We start from the raw sequence: 23,098 nt of genomic DNA on the forward strand, positions 1-23,098 counted from the left end.
TGCCCAGATAGCTTAACTGCACCTCCTAGGCCAGCATGGCATAAAAATGAGTATTACGGATAAAGGAGAAAGTGTTGACGGATTTTTAAAAATTTAAGCTTTGAAAACACGAACACAATATTGAGTTAGCACAATTAACCTACTTACATTTGTGACAACAGACAAGATGGCCATTCCGTTGAGGATCTCTTGCCACACTCCTATGCTGTGTGCCTTGGCAGCAACGGGTCTCCTGTACTGTGTGGTCAACTTCCAGGAGTCGACTCTGATCTCCAAAATGTTGTTCATCAGAGCAAGGAGGGGAGCCAGAGGAAAGGAGGCCACAAAGAGGGTGATAAACCCAAACTGAATTACTGCAAGGGAAAAAATACATGTCAAAATGTGCCCCAAGGTGAGAACCTTCAGATGGATGACAAGACAGTTACAATGCCATGAGTAGACACATGGCAAACTTCTACCAAGGCTGTCCAACAGAGTCTCTACCCCTGCCCTGAGAATATTTTTATCACCATCTTATCCTATCTGCTGTTATTGGTTTAGTTAAAATTCTTTTTTACTATTCATTTTACCTGCATTAGTTCTGGTAGGAGTCTTAAAATTAGTTCAAACTGCAAACAGAAAACAAAAACGATGCCTTTATTCACTACCGTGGCAAGATTTCTTTTGATGCATTCTGCATCATTCCCCCGTGCAGAGGAAATATCTCCCCTGCATTTTAAGCAGGGAACATCTTATGTGCTTTAGTCAATGGAGTCAAACCACCCCCTGCCACATTCACGTCATCCACTTTCAGGGCTTCAGTGATCTCATGACTTCTAGTCTGGCTTCCACTCACAGCTTTAGTTTCTTGGGTTTTGTCAGGAAGTTTCCCATGCTGATCACGTCAGCATCACTCAGGAGCAGTCTCTTGGTAGCTCCTGCTCCCTCTGCTGGACTACATCAAAGTGCAAGCCCCAAACCACGTGTGTGTCTCTCTCATCCAGTTCACAGCCCTCAACTGCAGAGCAGAGGCTTTCAGCATATTTGACACTCGCTCCACGCTTGGACTTCTCCCTGATATCAGTAGCAAACGTGCTTGGGAACAGGATCCGAATGCCCAGTGACAGAGCTGCCTGTGCCAACAGTAACRTTCACCAGCCGAATGAGGGGAACAGTCCTGCCTGTGTTTCTTATGAAACTCCCTTTGTTTTGAGATGCAAAGACAGCCTAGTTCATTGGGCTGGTTTATTCCATGATTTCTAGCAGCTCACTTAAGCTCTACCAGATGGAAGCAATACCATTACCCCTCAAAACTGACTGAAGTCTAATAATCTTCAAAATGTGAATAAAAGCTGTCTTGTTCTCATTGTAGAAAATGCACTTTTATCTCACCCATTTCCAGATATTCGTAGAACAGACCCAAGGCACCAAATATCTGCAGATCGTGGTCCTGCTCCCAGCGACTGTACAAGTTCTCTGGATTACTTCTTGCTTTCCGGCGGCCCCACCAGTTACAAATCCAGCTGTATTCACAGAAAAAGGTAACAGGAGAAGGAGCAAATTAAATATTCCCTTCAAGAAAGATTCTTTGTGCAACGTGCTTTCACAAATGAACAGCCAAAAGCCTTATAAAGCAAGTCTACTCTGCAGAACTGATGCAGTTAATTGCATACAGCCTCTTTCTCCTTCACCTGGTCTACTGAACCTCTCCTTGCCACCCCTTTGCRGGCAACTCAGCAGAGGGGTCACTTACGGGACGATGGCCTCCTGGATGTTGCCCCAGATCTGCTTGCCAGCCATGACGATGGTGAGCTGCGTCGTCAGCTCTATCAGGCAGCCCGCGGGGTCACACTGAAAAAGGCAGACGGGCAGTTAGCAGTAACATCCCAACAGACGTGATCCACGTCAGACATCCCCCTCCGTCCTCACATCTGCTGCAGTAGGCTAAGAAATGCCCATAGGGTCTTTAGGGCAATSCTTAAGTCCCATGCAGACTGCCAGCCAAGATTTGCTCTCCAGGAAGGCTGTTACACAGGGCTCAATGTGCCCAATAAGGCAGGCATTGAAAACAGAGACCATTTAAAGAGGCAAGTCTGAGGTTTAAGAGGAACTTCGGTGCTTCAGGATCACCCCTGTGCGGATGCCAGCAACCAGTCCACCTCAGTCCAGATCAAATGCACAATAAGTAATTTAAAGCAGCACAAGTTGGAGGTGAGGAACAGTTTAACCAGCTTATTGATGAAGGCAGAATGAACAACTACAACATCCTACCTCTTCATTTCGCCAGCGATTAAACATGTACGTGTAGGCACCTGGATAGCCAACAAACTTCCCTTTGAAGAAGGCCACGTAGAAGCAGGACGAGTAGTAGTTGACAAACTGGAACAGAAACATTTTCATGGTCAGCCTGTTTTCATACTCCAGATGAGTTCGGGGAATCTCTGCAAAAACAGGATATAATTATTTTATTTTCCCTTGTGCCCTTAAAAGGCCACAGATTCAGAAATACTCCTCATCCCTGCTGCTGTCATATCCCACAGGAAAAGAGTTCAGCAAATCGTGGTCCTGCTCAGACACTCGCCTCTATTTACAGTGCAGTGCTCTGAGCAGGCAAGCAGAACTCATTCTTGAAGCGTTAGCAGCTTCCATCTCCCCTGCTTCATCCCATCTGCTAACACTTGTCCCACTCCAAAAACTCTCATCTTGCAGCTCCTAAATAGAGTCCATATCAAAACTCTGCTGGCAGTGTCCTCTAGAATAGGAAGCTTTGGTTATGGCAATGCCCAGAACACAAACACAACCCTGCTTTGTGGGATAGGGCTGCATCAATCCTTGTTTTGGGTGTGCTGGATACGGGAAACTTCTATAGAAACCTGAAGGAAGTGGATGGGCCCTAGGCCTCCAAGGGAGAAGGCTCATAGTAGAGGAACGTGAGGGGAATATCCAGGAACTCTGGTGATACTGAGCACTGCTTAAGATTTGCTGCCCTCTCATAATCCCATTCTCTTGTCAGATCTGGTTTAACTAGCCAGCCTTAGGCTAAAGTTTTATACTGAGTAAACTAACCCCTCTGCATTGGGTGCAAGTTTGCACTGCTCTAARTAGTTTTGATACTACCAGGATCATTTGATCAGGATCAAATGCCAGGAASTTTGCATTATTGTGTTCTACAGCCTCGTAGCAGCACTCGGCAGGTGAGGCAGTGCTCCAAGGCGAGGTGAGGCCTTCCTGCCACACAAGAGCACATTAAAACACTTGTACAGAGCTGTATCTATAGGCTTGAAAACAAAGTCTGGCCTAACGTTTTTCAGGAATCCAGGAGCCAAGGGAGTTTGCACAGACATTCCTGACAGAGGTAGTCAGCACTTCCTGCTCCTATATTTGACTGGATCTCTGAAGTGCAGCTGCATGTGGCCTCCCACAGCCATACGAGGGCAGCAGTCCCATTTAATAGACATTTTCCTTCTGCAGCAGATCAACAGAGCAATGCTGACACTTAAACCACTCCACTAACATGGCTGAGCCTTCACGCTCCTGTTTTTGCCCTTCAWCAAGAAGGGAGAGGCATAAAACCTCATTTCCCCCCCCCCCACACACACACACTTTTTTCCTTTGCTAATGCCAATTTTACTTATGTTTTTTTCCACTGGTAAAACTTAGTCAAGTAAAGAATCAAAATAAAGCCAGTGCAACTGGCACAACTATTGTGCATCTGCACGGAAAACCTTCCCACTGTTAATTATTTGAAGAACTCAGAAAAGGGTCAACGTAACTGCTTTTAGGACAGCCATACACATGCATAACGTTTTTCATCTTCACCCTCCCCTAAATGGCATCTCCTGCAAACTTCATTTCTTTGTATACAATACATGCAGGAATTTCTGTAGGTGTAATAAGTAAATAAAAATAAAGGGGGCAAATGGCAAAATAAGAACCACATATGAAATTGCTACTAAACCAACAGATTCTTCTGGTTCTGCCCGCCACCTGCTCTGGAAAGAGTCTGCTGAAGATGACCCTCCCAATGGCCAAAGCCACAAGATCATCTAGGCCTAACTGCTGCTTTTATCTTCATATCCTTTTAACTTTGAGCCTGTAAATTCATAGCTAAGGGAGGCAGTACTGAGACAACACCTAGAAGATGGGTGCTATCCCATTYCTCTCCCCCTTCAGAGGGACAGAACTGATTATTTAGCCTTCCTCCCTAGCCAAGATGACTGTTGAAAAAGCTGTGATCTGTTTGAGACTACTACTTAATACTCATTCAGAATTTATAGTTGGAAATTAAGACAGCTTCATCTTGCTTTCATGAGTTTGTTACCCTAAATGATTTTTAATTAGTGCTCAGTGATACAATGGCCTCTCTGTGGGACTAATTTTAATATATACAAATGTCCTGTTAAGAGAGCTTGCGATAACTATTGGAGCTTGTCTCCAAGGGCACTGCTCACCCATATCAGTAATCCAGATGGCTATTCTCTCGTAGAGGAAGTTAAGAATCATGATGATGACGAAGTTGAGGCAGGAGGCGGTGACGGACGTGGCCAGCTGCGGGGTGAGCAGCCCGCTGATGGGCTCCAGCGTCTGCGCGTTCTCCATGAGGCTGGCGAAGGCGGCGTACACGGCCAGGCGGTACACGATCACCGCTATCATGCTGGCTATGATGAGGGACACCTATGGAAATAACAGGGATAAAATGCACTCACAGCTCCGTACAGCTACATACATGCCACTCAGCTCTGTGCAGCCACTTGGCAAACAGCATACACAGAACCATGCTCAAAACTCTCCYATTCCATTCCTTAAGGACATGAGGTCAGCAGCACTGAAATGCAAAGTACACAAGCGACCTCTTGTTTTGATTAGGTACATTAAACCCACCAAAATTTTGTTAACACAAGAAAAGCAAGGCAGTTTAAAAACAATATTCTAAAGGGTGCAGAATAAAGCCTGCCAGAAGTTRGGATAGAAAGGACTTATTAAATTTTACTGCCTATTTCCCAGCCAATTCATTGCACAGCTATTTCTCTTAAATTGACTTATATTTCACTGTATCCGTTTTCTTTTTGCCTTTATTTTTTCCAAGATGTTCTGGTGACAGCACAGTAACCCCTATGCTAGAGAGGCTCATCCCATTTCTAGTCCATGACAGATTTCCAAGGTCTTTTATCTTTTTCAGCTGAATGGAAGTGCACTTTGCATGACAGCAGGAAACATACAGGAAAACAGTCCAAGGGAAGGTTAAACACACTAGTATGGGTTAATGGGATGATTAGTAATAATCAGCAATTCCTGTTAATGTGATGATTCAAGAGATGCTCACCCAGAACAACACGGTAGTTCCTGAGATGCAGAACCGTACAACTTGGCTAGTTAGAGGCAAATAAGGCTCCATCTCCTGAAACAGTCAAGCAAGCACAGCACAGTTCACAAATCCATAGTCTTATTTGTACATCAGGCAGCACAGAGCTCTCAACAGCTGTGTGAAAACGACTACATCCATGGAAAACCATTTGTAACCCTTCTCTTTTTGGACAAGTAGGACATGAATTTGAATGTGGCAATGATAAAAGTACTCAGGACAGAAGAAGTGGCCGTGAACAATGCTACAAGTAAGCACAGTACCTGGAAGTAGTAATTAAACCACCACAAAGGAAAAATATTAATCTGTAGAGGAAAACAGATTCAGTTTATTCGCATGATTGGGACAGAACTATTTATTGTAATACTAGGTCAACTCTGTGTTCAAAATTGGACTGAATCTTAAGAGACTCCACATGTGAAGATGTGAAAGTCACCCTCTGCTGGGATGTACCACGTTGTTCCACACAGCCAGAAAGCTTTTTCTTCCACTCCTTCAATTGAACTTCTCATTGAAGAAATGGCTACGCTCATTAGTTGCCAGTCTGTGCTGCAGTGCGAGGCGGCTCGCTCTTACCCAAAAGACTATTCCCATATAGCACAAGCACAGTTTTCCTCGCACGTGTGCAGGTCTCTTTAAAGCAACCAGTTCTAATTCCTAGAACACCAGATTATACACATTAAGAGGAGTTTACTTAAACTAACGCGAAGGGAAGAAAATTTGATAGAGAATAAGCTGAAGCTGGTAAAGCTTTGGGACAATGTTTGATTGTGTACCTTACTTGTGACTTTTGGACAGAAGGGTCTCAAATACAGCAGGTCAGCACATTGTCAAGGGTGCTGCAAATCCCTATTCTGGAACTGCAGATATCTTCCAATTAGAAAAAAAGTGTTGCAGAGGCAAGTTTAGTTTGTGTTGCCAAAGCCCAGGGTGTGCTGAGCACATTTGTGCTCCCAACCATGTGGCCAGACCAGCCTTCCTTTGGATGTCAAAGTCCTGTAGCCAGGTCACTGGATAGCATGTCGTTAGGAATCAGCTTCGTTTTAAACAATGTGCTGTTGTCAAACCTACTGTCTGCTTAAAGTGTACTTCAACACTGGTAGGAATATTTGGGTCTTGACTTACTACAAGGTTTTTGATGACTGTAACAGTTGAGGCTCTATTAATAGCTCTAGAAAAGCTGAATGTAAGTTGATAAGGACACAGATCTCAGGGGACTCTACACTGTAGCACTTAATGTGCTTTATTTGCTAATATATAACACTAAGAACAAATGCCTCAGATATTCTACRCTATTTAGCAAGTAGTTTTCTACTTAAGAACCCAATGCAGACACTAAGGTTGTGCAGCAGCTTGGCCTTATTTTGAGTAGACTATGTCCATTTAGTTGTATAGGTTGATACTTCTATAAATTAAGATTCTACAGAAATCAGCATAAAAATTTAGCTGCCACTGAGCTAAATAAGTCAGCACACAAGTATAGTTCCAGGACTTAACTGAAAGAAATTGCTCATCTTGAGACTTAATTAACAGTAGATGAGATATCAGCATGCCTAGAACTTAGAATCACAGGAGAGTAAGGAGAAAATAAGTCTAACTAAAACCAAGTTCCCCATGACCCAGTAAACTCTGTAACCTATATCCATAACCTKTTCAGACTACAGAACTCAACCTATTTTAGTTCTTTTTCCTATCCCATGTTCAGTATTAYACATGATCTAGTAAAAGAAAATCGAGCTATGCTGTGGCTGACCCGAGTTCACTGTAACTGGGATAAGGATCACAGTGCTTCCAAAAATCCAAGCTAATAAGCTTAACACATCGTATAATTAAGGATTATCCAATAACTGAATTGAATAATAACTAAAGGGAATGAGAGGAACCTCATGAGAAATGAGATTAGCATATGCATTCCCTAATTAAGGGGCAGCCCTGAACACCAGGCTACTGTTCGTATAATAATGCTCCTTAATAATGCCCCCTCCTGCTTTGGCCAGGTTTCTATTGCTTTTCTAAGGACTGTGTTGTCTTAGTAACTGATGGAAATTAGTTTTTATATGAAGCACAATTCTAGGAAAAGGGAGGATAGCTTAAATACTGATTGAGGCAGTAGGTGTTGTATTTGAACGCAACCAACTGGCTCCTACATTCCTCAAATAATTCCTCCCTCAATTCAGTTTTAGTGMGGGCAGTTAACTAGTTTAAGTGTTTAATAGTGCAGATAATTCTAACTCAGATTCCAGACAGGACTGCAACAACATTTACCTTCTAACTGCTCCTTTTAAGCACAGAGAGGCAGTTGCAGGTAGCTCTGCACTGAAGAGCAGCCCAGAGTCCTGAAAGGCAGGGCTATTAGCTCCAGCACCAAGCAGTGCCAACACAGCAGCCCTGCCGTCAGCAGTTTAAGAGCTTATTGCTGACGTGGCTCATTTTAGACAATCAAGGAGCACACATCTTGCTCTTGCCAACTGCAGTGCAAGARCAGCAAGCGCTGCCCATCCTGCTCTGGTGCCCAGGGTTTGCTCAGCGAGCCTGGGACAGGGTGCGGTTGGCACCAGGTTCCTGTATTTAAGCCAAGGTCCTTGGGATCACAAACCTAGTTGTGTGGAGATACAGCAGGGTCTGCCCTGCTCTAATATAGAAAGGCTGTACTGCTTATCTGCGTCACGCCAATCTTTATCTAGCAATTAGATGCTCRTATCTTATCAAACTCTTGCCCTAACCTCTCTCAGCCCCAAACTGAGTTTTCATGCATGTCAGCCCAGCATGTTTAGTTACCTGAGTTACAGGATTCTTCTTCTTTTGGGTACATTTGGCTTCGTACTCAGGCCTCAGCTGGAGTTGCTGCTGTTCTTCTTCAAAGTCAACCAAGTCCCACTCATATTTGAGTCTAGCTTGCCGTCGCTTCCAAAACTCCAAGAAGAGTGTAACTGCAGAAGTATTAATAAAAAGTTGAAAGAAAAAAAGGGGKTTTAGGAGTTGAGAACAAGGTTATCATCTACATGAATAACTTGTCTCTGCACCATCTCCTGCTCTGCAGCCTATGACTTGCTTTTACCATGTGACCCATCTATTTTTTCCCCCCCTCAATTCAACCACCTCTTAAAGTTCATATTAAGAACAATAATATGGATCAAATATATTTATCTGAAATTCAAGATTAGATGAAAAGAAAGATGTCCAGACAGGATGTGGATTATTTCCATAGTTATGGTACCATGTTCAACTACTCTTTAACTACTTTTCCAGACACAAACATCAATCCAGCTTAACAAAACACTTGAGATAAGTCRGTTAATTCTCTGTGTATAGATGTGTAACATGAACTGTATTACTGATAAGCAGAGTTGTTTCAGAGTACTAAGTTCAATGGCTTCTGTTATTATTTTGATTCTTATTTGATATTGTAGTCATTTTAAAGACAGTGAATACRTGATGCTTTTCAAGTGCTTGGGACTGAGGCTGGCTTAAGGACTGCCTTTTCAAGTGTTAATACCATATAATGGTAAAAAGCCTTCCATAAGCTACTTCAGCATTTAAGCCTTAAGTAATCTGATTGTTCTTATTTGGACTCAAGGGACTCTGGTTTACACAAACACAGGAAATTTCATCTTGTGCTGTTCTACAGCCCTTTCCAAATAACTACTCTATCAGAAAGCCTATTGTTTAAAACCAAGGAAGGTTTAGCAAACAGGGACACAAATCTTATTGCAGGATTTTTATTTCTCCGAAAGAGCTAGTGATTAAGTATTCAAACACTTTTGTAGGTTAATAAGCCTGTATCCAAGCTAAGTGGCATTTAATTGTGGTATTTGATACACTGTGTCCCCTAAACAGTAGGCAAGGTATTCAAGGAAGTAAAGAAATAACTAAGTCGTTCTGAATCTATAAAGACATATAAAAAGCAGATACCAACATGTATTCCAGACAACATAATCCCGGAGTTGGAGCCAGTCTGTTGGTGTGAACTCACCCTTATAAAAGTCTCAGGACGTCTACCCATTTCTGTATGGTAGGAACAGACATGCAGGGTATGAACCAACTGCTTCTTGTCCCCAAGAGTGCTGCAGGTGCCCCAGGAGTGCTGGGTTGCAATCAAAGGGCCTCTCATCCCTCATGTGGGCACTGATAACTTACAGAACACAGTAGGGAGAGCTCTTGTAAGCTGTGGTCAGACCACTCTATGCCAGGCAACTAATGACAGAAACTAATGGCAATAGCTGATATTCATGATGTTGTCACATCATATATGGTCCATGATGTCTGTTTCTTTTACTTTTTTAAATCATCATTCCATAGCCTTAATTTCTTATTCTTTTATTATGTAGATATTTTTGTTATCCAAAGCCATTTTCTTCTTCCCACCCTGGTGTCCCCTCAGCAGTTCGTTCAAGATCTCCTTATTGCTCAACATGAACCTACTGTCAAATATACTCACCCCATATGCCCATGAAAATAGCAAAGAAGAGAGTTGCCACGTTATCAAACAAATGGGAATACTGCAACAAAACACACAGGAAAAAAAAAAATCACTAACAAAATAGTTTCAGCATGAACAAAACAACAAGGGTTGAAGAACCAGATACCAACCTCTGAGGACGCACAYGTGGTGTTTAGCTTCCAGTAGTCACAGTCTCGGTCACAGAGAGGGCACATGATGATCTCTCCTCCAATTGCAGGGTCACAGATTTCTTTGCTAAGAACAGAGTGTTTTACAGTATCTCTTTTAGAGCATCTTAAAAACCACTATATAAAAAAGCAGATAAAGCTTCATTTGCTCTAAGCGCAACATTTGCAGGTTTCACATAGTTGTCACATCCACTGATGCAGCCTGTAGCGGGTCAGGTCCTGACAACAAAAGCTGCTCTTGAAAGGACGAAAGCTCACTATTCGCTTGACATATGCTCTAGGTTTTTCTTTTTTTCCCCCCTCTTCTTTTTGTTTTCCCCAGAAAGCCATCAGAGGCCCTTGAGAAGCTGAAGTCTACACATACACCTTTCAGGTGAGAAACTATACATTATTTCAGTTAAGTACACTGCTCATTACACCTTTTCTAAATAGACAGGTATTCATTCAACTTTCCAATCTATAGGAAAAGTTGATATTTTCCTATCTATAGGAAAATATCCTACTTCTGTATCACTCTCTAAATCCATCTGTTAAAGGAATCCTCTTTTAAACCATACTGAACTTGATTGCTACTGTGGGTGAAGTTTACAATCATTTACATATATTCAAATATATTTTCTTTATATTCAGAGAAGTCACAACATGCATGGCAGCACACCCAGGTGAATTCAGCATGCAGTAACTATAACACAAGTCTCAAAAGAACGCAAGTAAATGCTAGTTTCTGAATTGTAACTTGTTATACCATCTTTTATTGTTAAAAAAGTTATCCTTTTTTTAACAATAACAAAAAACCCTTCATTAAAAAAAAAGAGGCAAAGTGCCAACCCTCCTCCTCCCTGACAAATCCCTGAATATAATACAACCTGGAATTTGTTCAAGAACCAAATACAAAATTAGCTACAAAACAATCTTTGGCAACCTCTATCTTATGACATAAGCAGTCTTCAAGATGAGGGCCTCATCTACCTTGTCCTCCTGCTTTTGATGCTTAGTAGAAATAAGTACTTCTCCCCCCCTTCACCTCTGCAAAAGGTCAAGTTACTCTGAGATCAATTCAAGTTAAATTAAATGTTTTGAAAAAGATAAGCTGTTGAAATACTGAGATGTTAGTAGCATTCTTTCATACCTTATGTATTGCAGATACTGCAATATAAAAACAGAAAAACATAAGTGCTGCCAAAGAACAATAAAACACCATCTCTGGCCTGCAGCTTGGGCTACACTAGTGGCCACCACCAGTTTAGTCAATAGATGTAGTTGGAGGACAAGTTAGTCTGCCCCAAGGTTAAAAAGTTTTCTAAGAATAAATAGCTTTGTGTTGTTTATCCTCTCTGTTGTTTGATTTGCTAGGTAAGTCTTAGCCACTTAAATGSAGGAGATTTTCAATATTTCACTCACCTGCTCATATTTTCATCCATCGTAAACAAGCCATAGAGAAAACAGATCAAGCCAACAACTGCCGCAAGGAATAGCATCTCGGTGTAAAATCCCAGCCAGGCAAAATAGATTCCAATCTTCTCACCATAGTACTTCCTAAACACAAAAATATCCAAGTAAAACCATGCACAAAATGCCCATGTAACATAAGAGCAAATCCACKGGCATATACTGGTAAAAATGAGATTTGGATAAAGTCATAGGTGAGAGTTACATGAGTTAAATGAAGAAAATACATAGTCTCTTTTGACCTTTTCTTTTGGGCAGAAATAACAGCTTTCAATCACCTTTTCCCCTGCCSGCACAATAATGTACATAAATATTTGCTACTTTGATTTTCTAAGCGCTTATTCCAAATTAAGTAGGGCACAATAGTTTTGATCACATACTTYGAACAAACGGGCTATTTATCACAGAAACACCACTGGCTGTGTTCAAAACRGAGCAAAGGTAACCCCTGAATAAAGCAAAGTATTTTTATCTAAGAATAGGAGCTGAATCCAAGAGACAGGGAGTAAATTTAGTTGATATTTGGGTTCAGTACTGAAGAGTCAAGCTTCATAAACTGATAGTTCTCAACATATTTTCAGKTTTGTGTTGAAATCTCAATTTCAGCTCCATCTTGAACAACACCTGCCCCAGCATCTTGATTGCATTATATCACATACTCTCACATGTGTGTTTTAATTATCTGTAAAATACCTGACTCCAAGAGCATTGGCTAGATTGAGCAGGGCTTGATTTGAGGTAAAGCATTTTGCCTAGCTGCTAATAAAACCATTTGCTTGGGCAACAGCATTTCACCTGATGAGGTCCAAGGGCTGTTCTTTGTAGAACCGTAGGAAACGGGCCCACTCCATGTACAGCGTGTACCTCTCGCTGTCACAGTTGGGATCACTTGCCTTTTTCCAGTACTGGCACTGCGGGCATAGCAGAGGAAAGGCAAAACAGCTCAACGTCAGACTCAAAGACTACATCAAAAGAAACAAACACTGATGAAAAGGTGCTCCTTGAGCTCAAAATAATGAAAGAAATAAAATTTTAAGTCAGTATTGTACTTCAGCACTTCTGTATAAGCAGAATCTTCTCCATATCAATAGCTTTTTACACGTATTATATAGGCATTTTCAAAGAACATGAATTTTAGATAATTTGGCCAACCTGTGCCCTAACCATCTCCATTTAGGTTACACTAATATTGTGCTATGACAACATGTACTTTGTGATACACTTCTATCACAGTAGATGGAGATGAATTGTTTGTTCCTCTATAGCATATGTACTTGCAGAAGCTTCCCTAAAATAGAAAACACCTATTTTACGCCCCATTCATTAAAACTAACTCAAATTTAAGTCTTCCCTGTAGTTCGGAACAAAGCTCTCTTGACAAGTTTCTCAGTGAAAAGCTTTTGGCTGTGATGTGAACTAGGAAATATAAAYTCAAGTTTCAATGCCTCCAGACATTACACTAGAAACCATAGCACTGAGCACAGTGTAAAGTTGAAATACTGTGTGTGCAAAATGAACAAAAGTTAATAACAATCATAACTTCATCACCATCAAGCATCTACCAGACCAAACTAGGAAAAATCCTACAACTTAATACCTTTAATTTCCAGGAAACTGATTAAAGCACATTTTGGACAGCTCTTGTGATTTTACTCTGCATTGTAAAACTCTGTCTCTTCAGTATACTTGTCTAGGCTAAAAATTCACTTTATGATCTTGCTCATCTTGTCTTGAATGCCTCTTGCCTATGAAAAGCATGAAAATTTCCCAAAAAGGCATTTAAGAGAAATATTTTAATATGTTTTTTTTTAAAAACAAAAAGTATTTGAAATTCATTCGTGTCATTCAACATTTTCACTTCTCTTGAAAACAGAAGTCTGACCATAGGTAAAGATAAGAACATTGGAAAATGCTCAAAGGAGCAGAGAGCTAAAGTACTTACATCGTGAAGAGGATATGCAGCTGAATAGGTGCCATTATTTAGCAGTCTTTTAATTCCAAACTTTTTCTTCCCTTCTTCTGTCCCATAGGGGCAACGCGTTAAGATGTAGTAAACCTGAAATCAAACACACATTTCAGTCCTCTTTTGTTTTCAAGACATTTGAGAGGTTTCTACTGGTTGAGGCAAAGAGGCCTGTACAGGAATGGCACATTCATCCCTTACCAGAAAGGGCCCGTCCGAGGCTGCTAGAGACAAGCTAGCCTTCCTGCAAAGACCCTCATATTGGTGGGAATAGATGATTTTGTGATTTTACAAAAGACTCAGTCACCTAGAAGATTTTATCTTATATATATATATCCCTTTCTTGCACGAGTAATCCCATGGTCAGTGCAAGTCTCCACATAAAGCAGAAAGACAAATTCATATACATACTATTCTGTTCCTCATGGATGGCGAGAAGAAGGTGCTCTCATCATTAATGAGGTACAACTCCTGCTTGTCCTTGCTGAATGGTGCTGTGAAGTAGTCGGGCTCGGGGTGCATCACCTTCTCAGGCAGCCTGAAGGGYGTGAGCACGCAGTCCAAGGGGTTCTCCACCGTGCATGGAATGTCATTCTCCCTGATGGGGACTTTAATGTTCAGCACTTCGGCGTACGTGATCAGAACCTCCCATGGGGCATGGATCTTCACAAAGTAGATCTTGCCGTCTTCAGATTCCTGCCCCAGGAGAGTGAAATCTGATATTAGACTAAACTGTGTGTTACTGCAARATTGCCAAGGAGAGCTATTGCACAATTGGTTTCCTTTTGCACATTTAAGGAAAAAAGGGTGCCTATCCTCACTAATGGCTGRCACATTCCCAAGCTCAAGAGGGATTTTGCTCCAGCCTTCATCTGGCACAGCCTCACCACCCTCACTCCATCCTGCAGCAGCCATGGAGCAGTTTGCTGTGGGGCACTTGCCCCTTGGCCACTTCTGTGCCCTGCTCGTCACTGTGCTGCATGGCAGGGCTCTTAGTTTCCTAGGTGGGGACAGTTTTCACTGAGCAGAGCAGACCTGGTCTCCTTGCAAAACCCAGTTCCCAACAAGACCTAGCGAGTCTGTTATGGCCTTGTAGCTCCGATAAGGACTAATCTTATCAGAGCCCTTACCCCTCTGAGCAGGCCATGTGGTGTGTTCTCCTGCCTACGCTGTACATGCACACAGGAGACTACAGTAATTGGGTATTTTTAACCAGTATCTCGGTGAATCTCTATCTGCAGATGTTAAAGTCTAAACTTCATCAGGAGTTTTCTGCTCCACCCAATCCCTGGCAGGGAGAAAAAAGGAGCACCAAGATTCTCCTCACAAATAAAACAGTATCACTAATGTGACAGCACCAATCAAGTGTCCTGCAGTTGTCAGACTGGGATCCTTGCTCATCCCAACTACGATACCCAGTGATCAGGACATCAGATATCCAGCAGTAGCTGCTTAAGCCCCTTCAAAGCTGAGCTGAAGTGGATTAAATCTAGCTGCAAGTGAACTTCCCCCTTGCTTGGGCTTGGATTACAATTCACAGCTATTTTTCCACTTCCTTTTTGTGGCAGGATCAGATGCAATGACTTCCTGCATCTGACCTCTTTGAAGGAAGGAGCTAAAGAGCTTTCTTCTCCCAGCCCTTATGAACATACCTGGAAAATGCTAACTCAAGGAGAGATGCCTCAAGCTCATTTCTCATAAGTTATTCAAACTACTGACATCTGGGAAATTTTATTACCGTAATCCTTTACAAAATAATAAGATTAATTAATAACTTGCAGATCTGTTTCTTTGGTCCTTGCTTTTTTCTTCTTTTGTTCGTAATTTACCTTTTTGTCTTCTGTTTCTAGTTCCAAGCCAGCCTTTTGCAGGTTGCTCTCAAATTCTTTTCTTCTTTCCTGAAGATAAACAGACAGACTTTAGTAACCGAGGAACTGGGGAAGCTCTACTCCTTCACGCTGCATGGATGAAGGCTGCTTTAAATTCTGCCAAATTTGTAAAAAGAAAGCAGAACAACAGATTTAAAAAAAGAGCCCATCTCTACCAACTCACTTCTGAGTCACAGCAACTCARCATGCCTAGAATGAATCACATGAGACTGCAGCTCAAAATAGGAGAGCCCCTTCTCAGCTTAGGGAGGGTCTCATCAACGAGGTAAACTCATAAACCAAAAATTAAGTCACAAGTCCTGAGCCATACAAACGATGCTGCAAGTTGGGAATAAGCTGAAGTCTACTTTTCCCCACTCCTTATTCATTAAGTAATTCCCAGGTAGCAACTTGGCAAGAACACCCTCTTCCTCCCCTTCTCCATAAAAGGGGACTGATTTTTACTCCTCTTCAGAGATGTGGTTATTTTTTCTGTAATTATAGTAAAATTGCTGAAGAGCTGCCAGGAGAAACACAGCATTTATGTGAAATATTGAGCCCCAGCCTCATTAGAGAGCACTAGCTGCCTTTGGCTTTCTAGCTAGCACTTTGAACTTGCATAAACTGCTCAAATTAATACCGTGTGAAGAGCAGGTTTAAASGTCCTCAGGTCTATGCTGTGTTGATATATTGTGCTAAGCACAACCTCRCACTACTACCTACAATAGCCCGTTTTGCTGAGTATCAATTAATATTAGATTAGATACTTCCCTAGGAACTGAAATGCAATAATCCCTGCATTTGCATGGGAGCTGCAACCCCATGCATTACTACTTAATTCATCTACCCCAGAAACACACATATATGCAGCTGGACAAACTAACAGGAGAACTCATGTTTGCAGACCCTTTGATCCCAAGGCAAACCCCACAACTTCAGGTGATTTAAGAGTGCATTCCAAGGTGGCACAGGAAAGCTGCTGTGYGAGCCAAGCACCCAGAGCTCTCCCTGCCTGTGTTTTCTCCAAACAAAGCAGACAGCCTCGCATTCTTTCCCTRGCAATCCTGGGAGAGATCCAAAGGAGTCAGTGCAGAGGCTGCTCGGCCCTTCCAAATGCTTGCACACTCGTTCCTCCTCCTCCTATGCAGCTCAGTAATAGACAGAGCCACCCGACTTGTCTTTTCTCACCATAGACTTAACTGTGATTAGTTTCAAAACTACCATAGAAATCACACTGCTTTCATGAGTTTGCTTCTTCCCACTAAGGCGTCRCCTCCAGGACACTTTGGGACCTACTGTATATTCACATGCTCCTCATGCATTCAAAATAACCATCTCTAAACGTAGATCAACCTATGTAAGAGCTCTGCTTTCCTTGCCAAACACTGAATTTCTTCCTAATGCCTCCAGCTAAGGTTTAGAAATGGACAAACGTGGCCTCAGGCCAGTGCTGTCGTGCTGATATTATTTAATAGGTGCACGTTCACGGTCTCATAAACCTGAAAAGCTTCACGTGGAGCACAACAAACTACATAACTCCATTATCAGAGGGTAGAGAGAAGGGAGATAAACAGTTACATCAACCAATACTGGTCCTTAATTCCTTTCTTTGCATTTTAAGTAGACCTTGAAAAAAATAACCCCTTTCTTGTGAACCCACCGTGACATACATAGGACACAGGCCACAGAGCAGTCCCTTTCCGACCACACCATTGTGGATTCACATGGGACCTTCACCAGCTAACAGAGACCTGAGTGTGGTGAACCATCCTGATAAGATTAATAAAACAAGATCCAAAGTCCAACAGCACTAAGGTGATCCATGCAGAGGCAACWCTGCATTACCAAGTATCTAAGCAAGATAGATACCTGTTATAAATCTGCTTCTTGATAACAGTGTTGTTATTGCTAGTAACAGCTGCCAGTAAATAAAAGAGGAAAATCATTTCTAGAGGTCACAACATATTATTCTTTAATAAGACAACCCTTTCTCCAGCCTTCCCCTTCCCTAAGGGGAGAAGCTCCAACTCTCATGTATCACAGTGGTGCAACATGATCTAACTACAGTCTAGAGTAGGACACTGGGACAGAAATAGGAATTCTAGGAATACTGCCGGACCATAAGGGCAAGCAAACTGAGTTCAAGCTACTCACACATCTCAAAGTATAATTTGGGGCAACAAAGATCATGTCTCAAGCTTATGTAAATCATTTGTTAGATTTTAATGCATCTATTTCTTCATATTTCCTTCTTTTATAGATAGAAATAAAACATAATTCAGTCAGTTACAGGCACTAAGAAAGTAAAGAAAGTAGCCTCAAAAGAGTAATTTTTTTGTTTGCAGTGGCATTGTGTTTAAGAGCTATGCATTTAGCTCATAGAATGCAGATTCAAAACAGAATTCAAACTGCTTAAACTGGAAAGTTCCTGGGGAGCATCACAGAATTCAGTATATTTGTTCTGCATGAAGCTAATGGAAGAGAGGCCCTCATTGCCTCTTTCCAGAGCAGCCACAACAAGGCTGTGCTGAAATGCACATTCATCCTGTTGTGAAGTTATTCATCTCATTCCTAGAAATGCAGAATAAAGCTGTTTCCTTGAGACAAGCARAAAACGTAGCAGTCACGACCAAAGTTTTTTTCTATTCTTGGGTTTTACGTTTTGCCAAGTCACTGTACTGCAGAAATGCACACTTCTCKACGGAGCTGTACAATAGCAGCATCACATCTCAGCATGTCCCAGAGGCTGCACTGCATCAGAACTGTTGTTTTTGCCCACAAAGGGACATCACAGCACTCCTATGCTAGGAGGCCTGCATTATTTCCTYGGAAGGCTCATTGCAAAAAGGCTTACAATACACGTAAACACAGGGTAAACCTAAGTTTTGCAGCAGAAGTCCCCATATCTATTTGAAAATTGATGTGCCCTGATATTAACACCATCATGCCCGTCAGTTCTGCAATTGCCAGCGCAGTGTACAGAGGCACTGACCCAAGGCCTCCCTCCACAGAGCCCTATGGATGCGTGCTAGCAGCAGACACAGGTGGAATTGACACCCTAGCTGATAGTTGGGCTAATATCTAGCCAAGATTCTTGCCTCTCCCAATAACCCATAAAGTAAAAAAGCCCTATTATGCATCATATGAATGGCTAGAATGGACTTTAAGTTCWTTTTTTAATCCCCCCTTCCTCGAATTATTTGTTAAACAATCCATCTCTTTGCTCATGTTACCTGAATGTGACTAATGGAAAAAGTTTATCATGCAAAAAAGTTGAAAGCTCTCCCTATATTTTGAGGGGATATTTTCCTTCTCCCTGCACGGACTCGTCTCTTCTTCCTTCTTCTCTCTTTTTTTTTTTTTTAAATACTTTTTGCTTTATTGTGAAAAGCAGATTCTGGCAAGGGCTATAACTTTAGGAAGCCCCCCTCAAAACACCAGGTTGGGATGGAAAGCTCACCTTTAAATAAACCTATGGAACCCAAGCTATAAACACAGCTATACATATATCCATATATTGACTTCTTTGTCCATATATTTACAATATTCAGTAAGAAGTGYGTTCTACACTACACTGTATTTCCATATAAGAATAACAAAAACACTTAATGAAATCAGTATTACTTGCACAGAAATGTAATCACTAAATGATGAAGTTTAATTATTTTTACTCTGAGCATAAAACAATGACAAAAAGGAAAATGGCATGGATTCAGTGCTGCGTTTAAATATTCACTTCTACTTTAACTGAGGTCAAAAAAGGAAAAATAYAGCACATTTTATAAAACAGCATAAATTACTTCTAGATCTTATTTGGATAATGTTTCACTCATTTAGAAGCCTCTAACACTTGCCCCTGTTCAACAACAATACAGTTAATAAGGCTGTGGAAGATAGTATTTATATTACTTATTATATTGTATATTATATTAATGGTTGCACAATATACTGACCAACTTAAACGCAGTGATTATTCAGAAAGTGTAATCCTAAATATTTAGTAAAATTATATCTGAAAGGCACAAAACTAACTTACAGAATGATATAAGGGGTTGCAAAGTTCAATTCCTATCGAGGACAGCATTTTGAAAGACTTGGAAAAGGATATTCGGGTCGTGATAAATAAGAACTACAGAGATACCATAAACAGCAGCTTACCAGCTTTTTTTCCCATTCTTTATTAAGATCATCCACATAGGAAAGCACAAAATCAATTCGACGGACACCATCCCTGAAGAAAATGGAGTCTTTGCTTTCGTGTCTTTTATCAATCTGTGGAAAACACATGGCTCCGATTAGAGAGAGTCAACTACTGCTGTTTCTCTAAAAGAAAAACAAGAACAGAAGACAATAGCTTGCCCTAACTGCTTCTGTTTTTCAGTTTCTTCATAGCAGAAAATGTACTCAGGCAAGTTGTAACAAAGCCTTCACCCAGTGAAAAACAACTTCAGAATTAAGTGCCTATACACACGCACACACACAATTCATRTACTTACTCTTCTCACAGTGGCTGCATGTTAGTGTGGCAATGCCTGTGAACACCGTTATCCTTTTCCTTCGCAGGTTTCGGAGCACATCAGAACCAAGGACCCCAAGTGTTACTGGAGAGCATCACRTGCCCTGCCGGGTTAGTACGAACGGTGCTCTAGGTAAGATGCGGTCCAGGGCGCAGTCCGACTTAAAGCAGGGAGCAAAACCAAAATCCATGCAGTTCTGCCTCCATAATAAGGTTCAACCAGCCACCAGAAAACATGTGCCCCAGCGAGGATACTTAGGTGCTCACATACAGAATAAGCTACACAGAGGTGACATTTCAGAGGATGCAAAATTGAGTACTGCCTTGGGGGAGACAGAGGGAGAAGACTTTTCTGTTGAATTGGTACATTTTATTATTCCAACTGATCCATTAGAGTTCATTCAGCAGCAGGCTGTATCATTACATCAAGCTATATTAATAACATACCTCTTCTTCAAAGAGTTAGGCCACAACTATTAATGTTATGCCAATTAAGACTATTACCTCATGGTCCTAGCAAAAATAACATCATATTAAGGAACATTATTATTGTTTAAGTATTTATCTCCAAGCGTTGACAAGACTTCAGCTTCCTTCAGCCAAATGCTCTCCATAGAGAGCAATACTTTAGTCTAAATTTGTCTTTACGCCGAGGAAGTTGGTTCCAGCCGCACCAAGGAGCAAAAGCAGTGTGTATTTCCATGGGGCTGAATTTGRCTTTCATTTTGTTAAATTAGGAAGAAAAAAAATAAATAAATTGCATGGGGATACATCAGTCTCCTCCCTCATCAACCATATCCCTCATCACATACTTGGTACAACCATGCACCAAGTACGTGCCACTGTGACCTTGGCTCCCGAGTTTATCAACAAGAGGCATCACACAGTGAAGCACGTTATTACTGCAGCCATCCCAGCCACTTGCAATATCATTCGTCACTGTTTTACCCGGAGACGTCGCTTCAGGAACAGATTATATCTCCTCCCAGGCTGCTGGAATAACCAACAAGTCATTAGCAAGGCCAACCGCATCGAGCCCACCCTCTGTCACCAACTGGACCTTGCGAGCAAACTGGGTCCTTAAACAAAACACCTCCAGTTATTAGCAAAAAGKACAACTGGGTGGTTTTTATTTTGTGCCTACAGTTCCCTTTGTAGGAGCAACGGAAGCAATTTGCTATTGTTTCAATGKGAATTTAATTAGCATCCAGAACAAGGCATAAATCTGCAGAGCACCAGCAGTACCGTAATTACGCAGCATTTAAATAATGGAACCCCAAAGTGCATCTTAACAACTTATCAAATGAGGAATCTGCCTAGAAGGTCACAAACGCCAGTTTAAGAAGACAACGACTTTTCCTTAGGGAACTATCAAAAGCCAGAAACACTAAGAAAGATAAAATGAGTTCAGTAATATTTACTTAAAGCTCCTGCCAAAGTCAAGTTTCCCAAATTCTTTGGGTAGCACAGTTATAATTAAGACGTTCCAGAGAGCTTATGTAATCTTTTAGTCTTTATGTCAAAGCCTGCTGYCTTCCCAAAGTGTATCATGACTCAGTTCAGCTTTGATTATTAATTTATGTATGTAAAGATGCAATAGCTTTTCTGTCTCATTTTACATGGGGAATACTCATCAAATCTTTCCCCTTCTAAACWTATGACTCACCACAGAAAAGTGGCAGGCCTAGTCATTAAACTCATAAATTTTTCCTTCCCATGTTGCTGCTTGTGGATTTCACAACAAGATCAGTCCTAAATATTCATGCAGTTTTGTGCATAAATGTGAACTTACAGGCCTAAAAAGGAGCAAATAAAACATTGGTAGGTTGCACTGCTTGCACAGGTGAACCACAAAACACGATGGATTATTGGGTTTTACTTTTGAAGAGCTCTTTGCAGACGTGTGATCCAAACACCCTACCTCAAGTCTGCCTAAAGGTGCTAAATTGAGCCATACCACCACAGTTATTTCCCAACAAACAATTACAGGAAAGGTGAAGTCAGACTCTTCTCACAGGCACGGAGCCAAAGGAGAAGAGGCTGCAGGAACAGGTCACAAGCCCCAACAAGGGATGTTCCTGCTCGATACAAGGGAGTAGATGAACAGGTGGAACGGGCTGCCCAAGCAGACAGTGGCATCTCCATCCTTAGAGGCTTCCAAAACCTGACCAAGCAAGGTCCTCACCTCGCTAAGGCAATTACAAAGTCAACCTAGCCTTGAGCTGGAGATCATACCTCCAGAGCTCCCTTCCAACATTGTTATAGGAGTCTGTGCAAGGGTAATACTCCGAGTGTTTGACATTTAACAGCATTACCAAAAGYTCTGTAAACCCTTCAGCTAAAAATAAGCTTATAGTTTTAAAACATGGAAAGTATCTTCCTATGTTCCTGTAGGAACAGCAGTTTTAGGACTGCTAGACATCTGCCCGAGATGAGCACGTTGGACAACATTCAGCTGAACTACAGTCAGAATACCTGCAATCCTTAAACGTAATCTGAGGACCCTAGTAGGGATGCCTGACTGAGGCCGAGGGTACAACACCCAAATGCCATTTTTAATGTAGTCCAAGGTAAAAGGTCATTTTATAAAATATAGTCCAAAGCAAAACAAGAGTTACAACAACCAACATTCAGTTCTGCCCAAACCAACTTGGGTGAAGCTAATAAGTGGTGGCCAGGGGCTGCCACCCTCTACCTACGCTCCAAAATCCAAGCCTTTCAACTCTGTCACACCACTAAGTGCTTGACAAACAGCCCTTCACCACCTCGTCCCCACAGGGCCTCTGGCAGATCCAAGGCAAACAAGAGAGTCACCACTATTGGGAGAGGGGAAACAAACMACTGGACATGGCATCCACCACTGAACATGGCAACAAAGAGCTTCAGAGGAGGGACTTGGGAGTGAAGTGAATTTATTTTTTGGGCATCCACATAACCTTGCACACTGCTTAGTGCAGCTCTCCTTTCAGGCAGCCACATCTGCTGCCACCTCACCTTGCTACTAAATATCCCAGCCACCTCCAGGCCTGCAGTAGAAGACAGAGCAATATTGCTCTGAGCAATCAATACTTTTCAGATTAGCACTCCAATTCAATCCAAATTTCCCCAAATTCAACCTCTCCCTCCAGAGCTGAACATGACACCCACAGCCAACCTTGCAGAACTAGGACTACAGCTTGGACAGTCAACTTCCTTTAACTTGACACTGTCTCCCATAACATCCTCATACGGAAGCTCCGGGASAGTGGACTARAYGAGTGCACGGTGCRGTGGATCGAGGGCTGGCTGGATGGCAGAGCTCAGAGGGTGGTGATAAATGGGGCCGAGTCCAG

At 41.8% G+C, this 23,098-nt stretch overlaps 1 protein-coding gene across 3 annotated transcripts in view; it reads right to left on the reverse strand.

Moving 5' to 3' along the window:
• ANO5 (anoctamin 5) overlaps positions 1 to 23,098 on the reverse strand; it is a 42,849-nt gene that overhangs the window by 3,771 nt on the left and 15,980 nt on the right. For all 3 annotated transcript variants that reach the window (XM_026041135.1, XM_026041134.1, XM_026041136.1), the window contains 15 exons: positions 19,409 to 19,522; positions 15,212 to 15,280; positions 13,794 to 14,078; positions 13,362 to 13,475; positions 12,215 to 12,330; positions 11,372 to 11,506; positions 9,932 to 10,037; positions 9,780 to 9,840; positions 8,120 to 8,271; positions 5,303 to 5,377; positions 4,431 to 4,653; positions 2,251 to 2,420; positions 1,733 to 1,830; positions 1,372 to 1,502; positions 148 to 353 (listed from right to left, as the gene is read on the reverse strand). In XM_026041135.1, the coding sequence (XP_025896920.1) occupies positions 148 to 353; positions 1,372 to 1,502; positions 1,733 to 1,830; positions 2,251 to 2,420; positions 4,431 to 4,653; positions 5,303 to 5,377; positions 8,120 to 8,271; positions 9,780 to 9,840; positions 9,932 to 10,037; positions 11,372 to 11,506; positions 12,215 to 12,330; positions 13,362 to 13,475; positions 13,794 to 14,078; positions 15,212 to 15,280; positions 19,409 to 19,522 (2,055 nt within the window). The remainder of the gene's footprint in view (positions 1 to 147; positions 354 to 1,371; positions 1,503 to 1,732; positions 1,831 to 2,250; positions 2,421 to 4,430; positions 4,654 to 5,302; positions 5,378 to 8,119; positions 8,272 to 9,779; positions 9,841 to 9,931; positions 10,038 to 11,371; positions 11,507 to 12,214; positions 12,331 to 13,361; positions 13,476 to 13,793; positions 14,079 to 15,211; positions 15,281 to 19,408; positions 19,523 to 23,098) is intronic.

The sequence above is a fragment of the Nothoprocta perdicaria genome, unplaced genomic scaffold (genome assembly GCF_003342845.1).
Source record: "Nothoprocta perdicaria isolate Ctin4 unplaced genomic scaffold, notPer1 scaffold_28, whole genome shotgun sequence".
Lineage (NCBI taxonomy): Eukaryota > Metazoa > Chordata > Aves > Tinamiformes > Tinamidae > Nothoprocta > Nothoprocta perdicaria.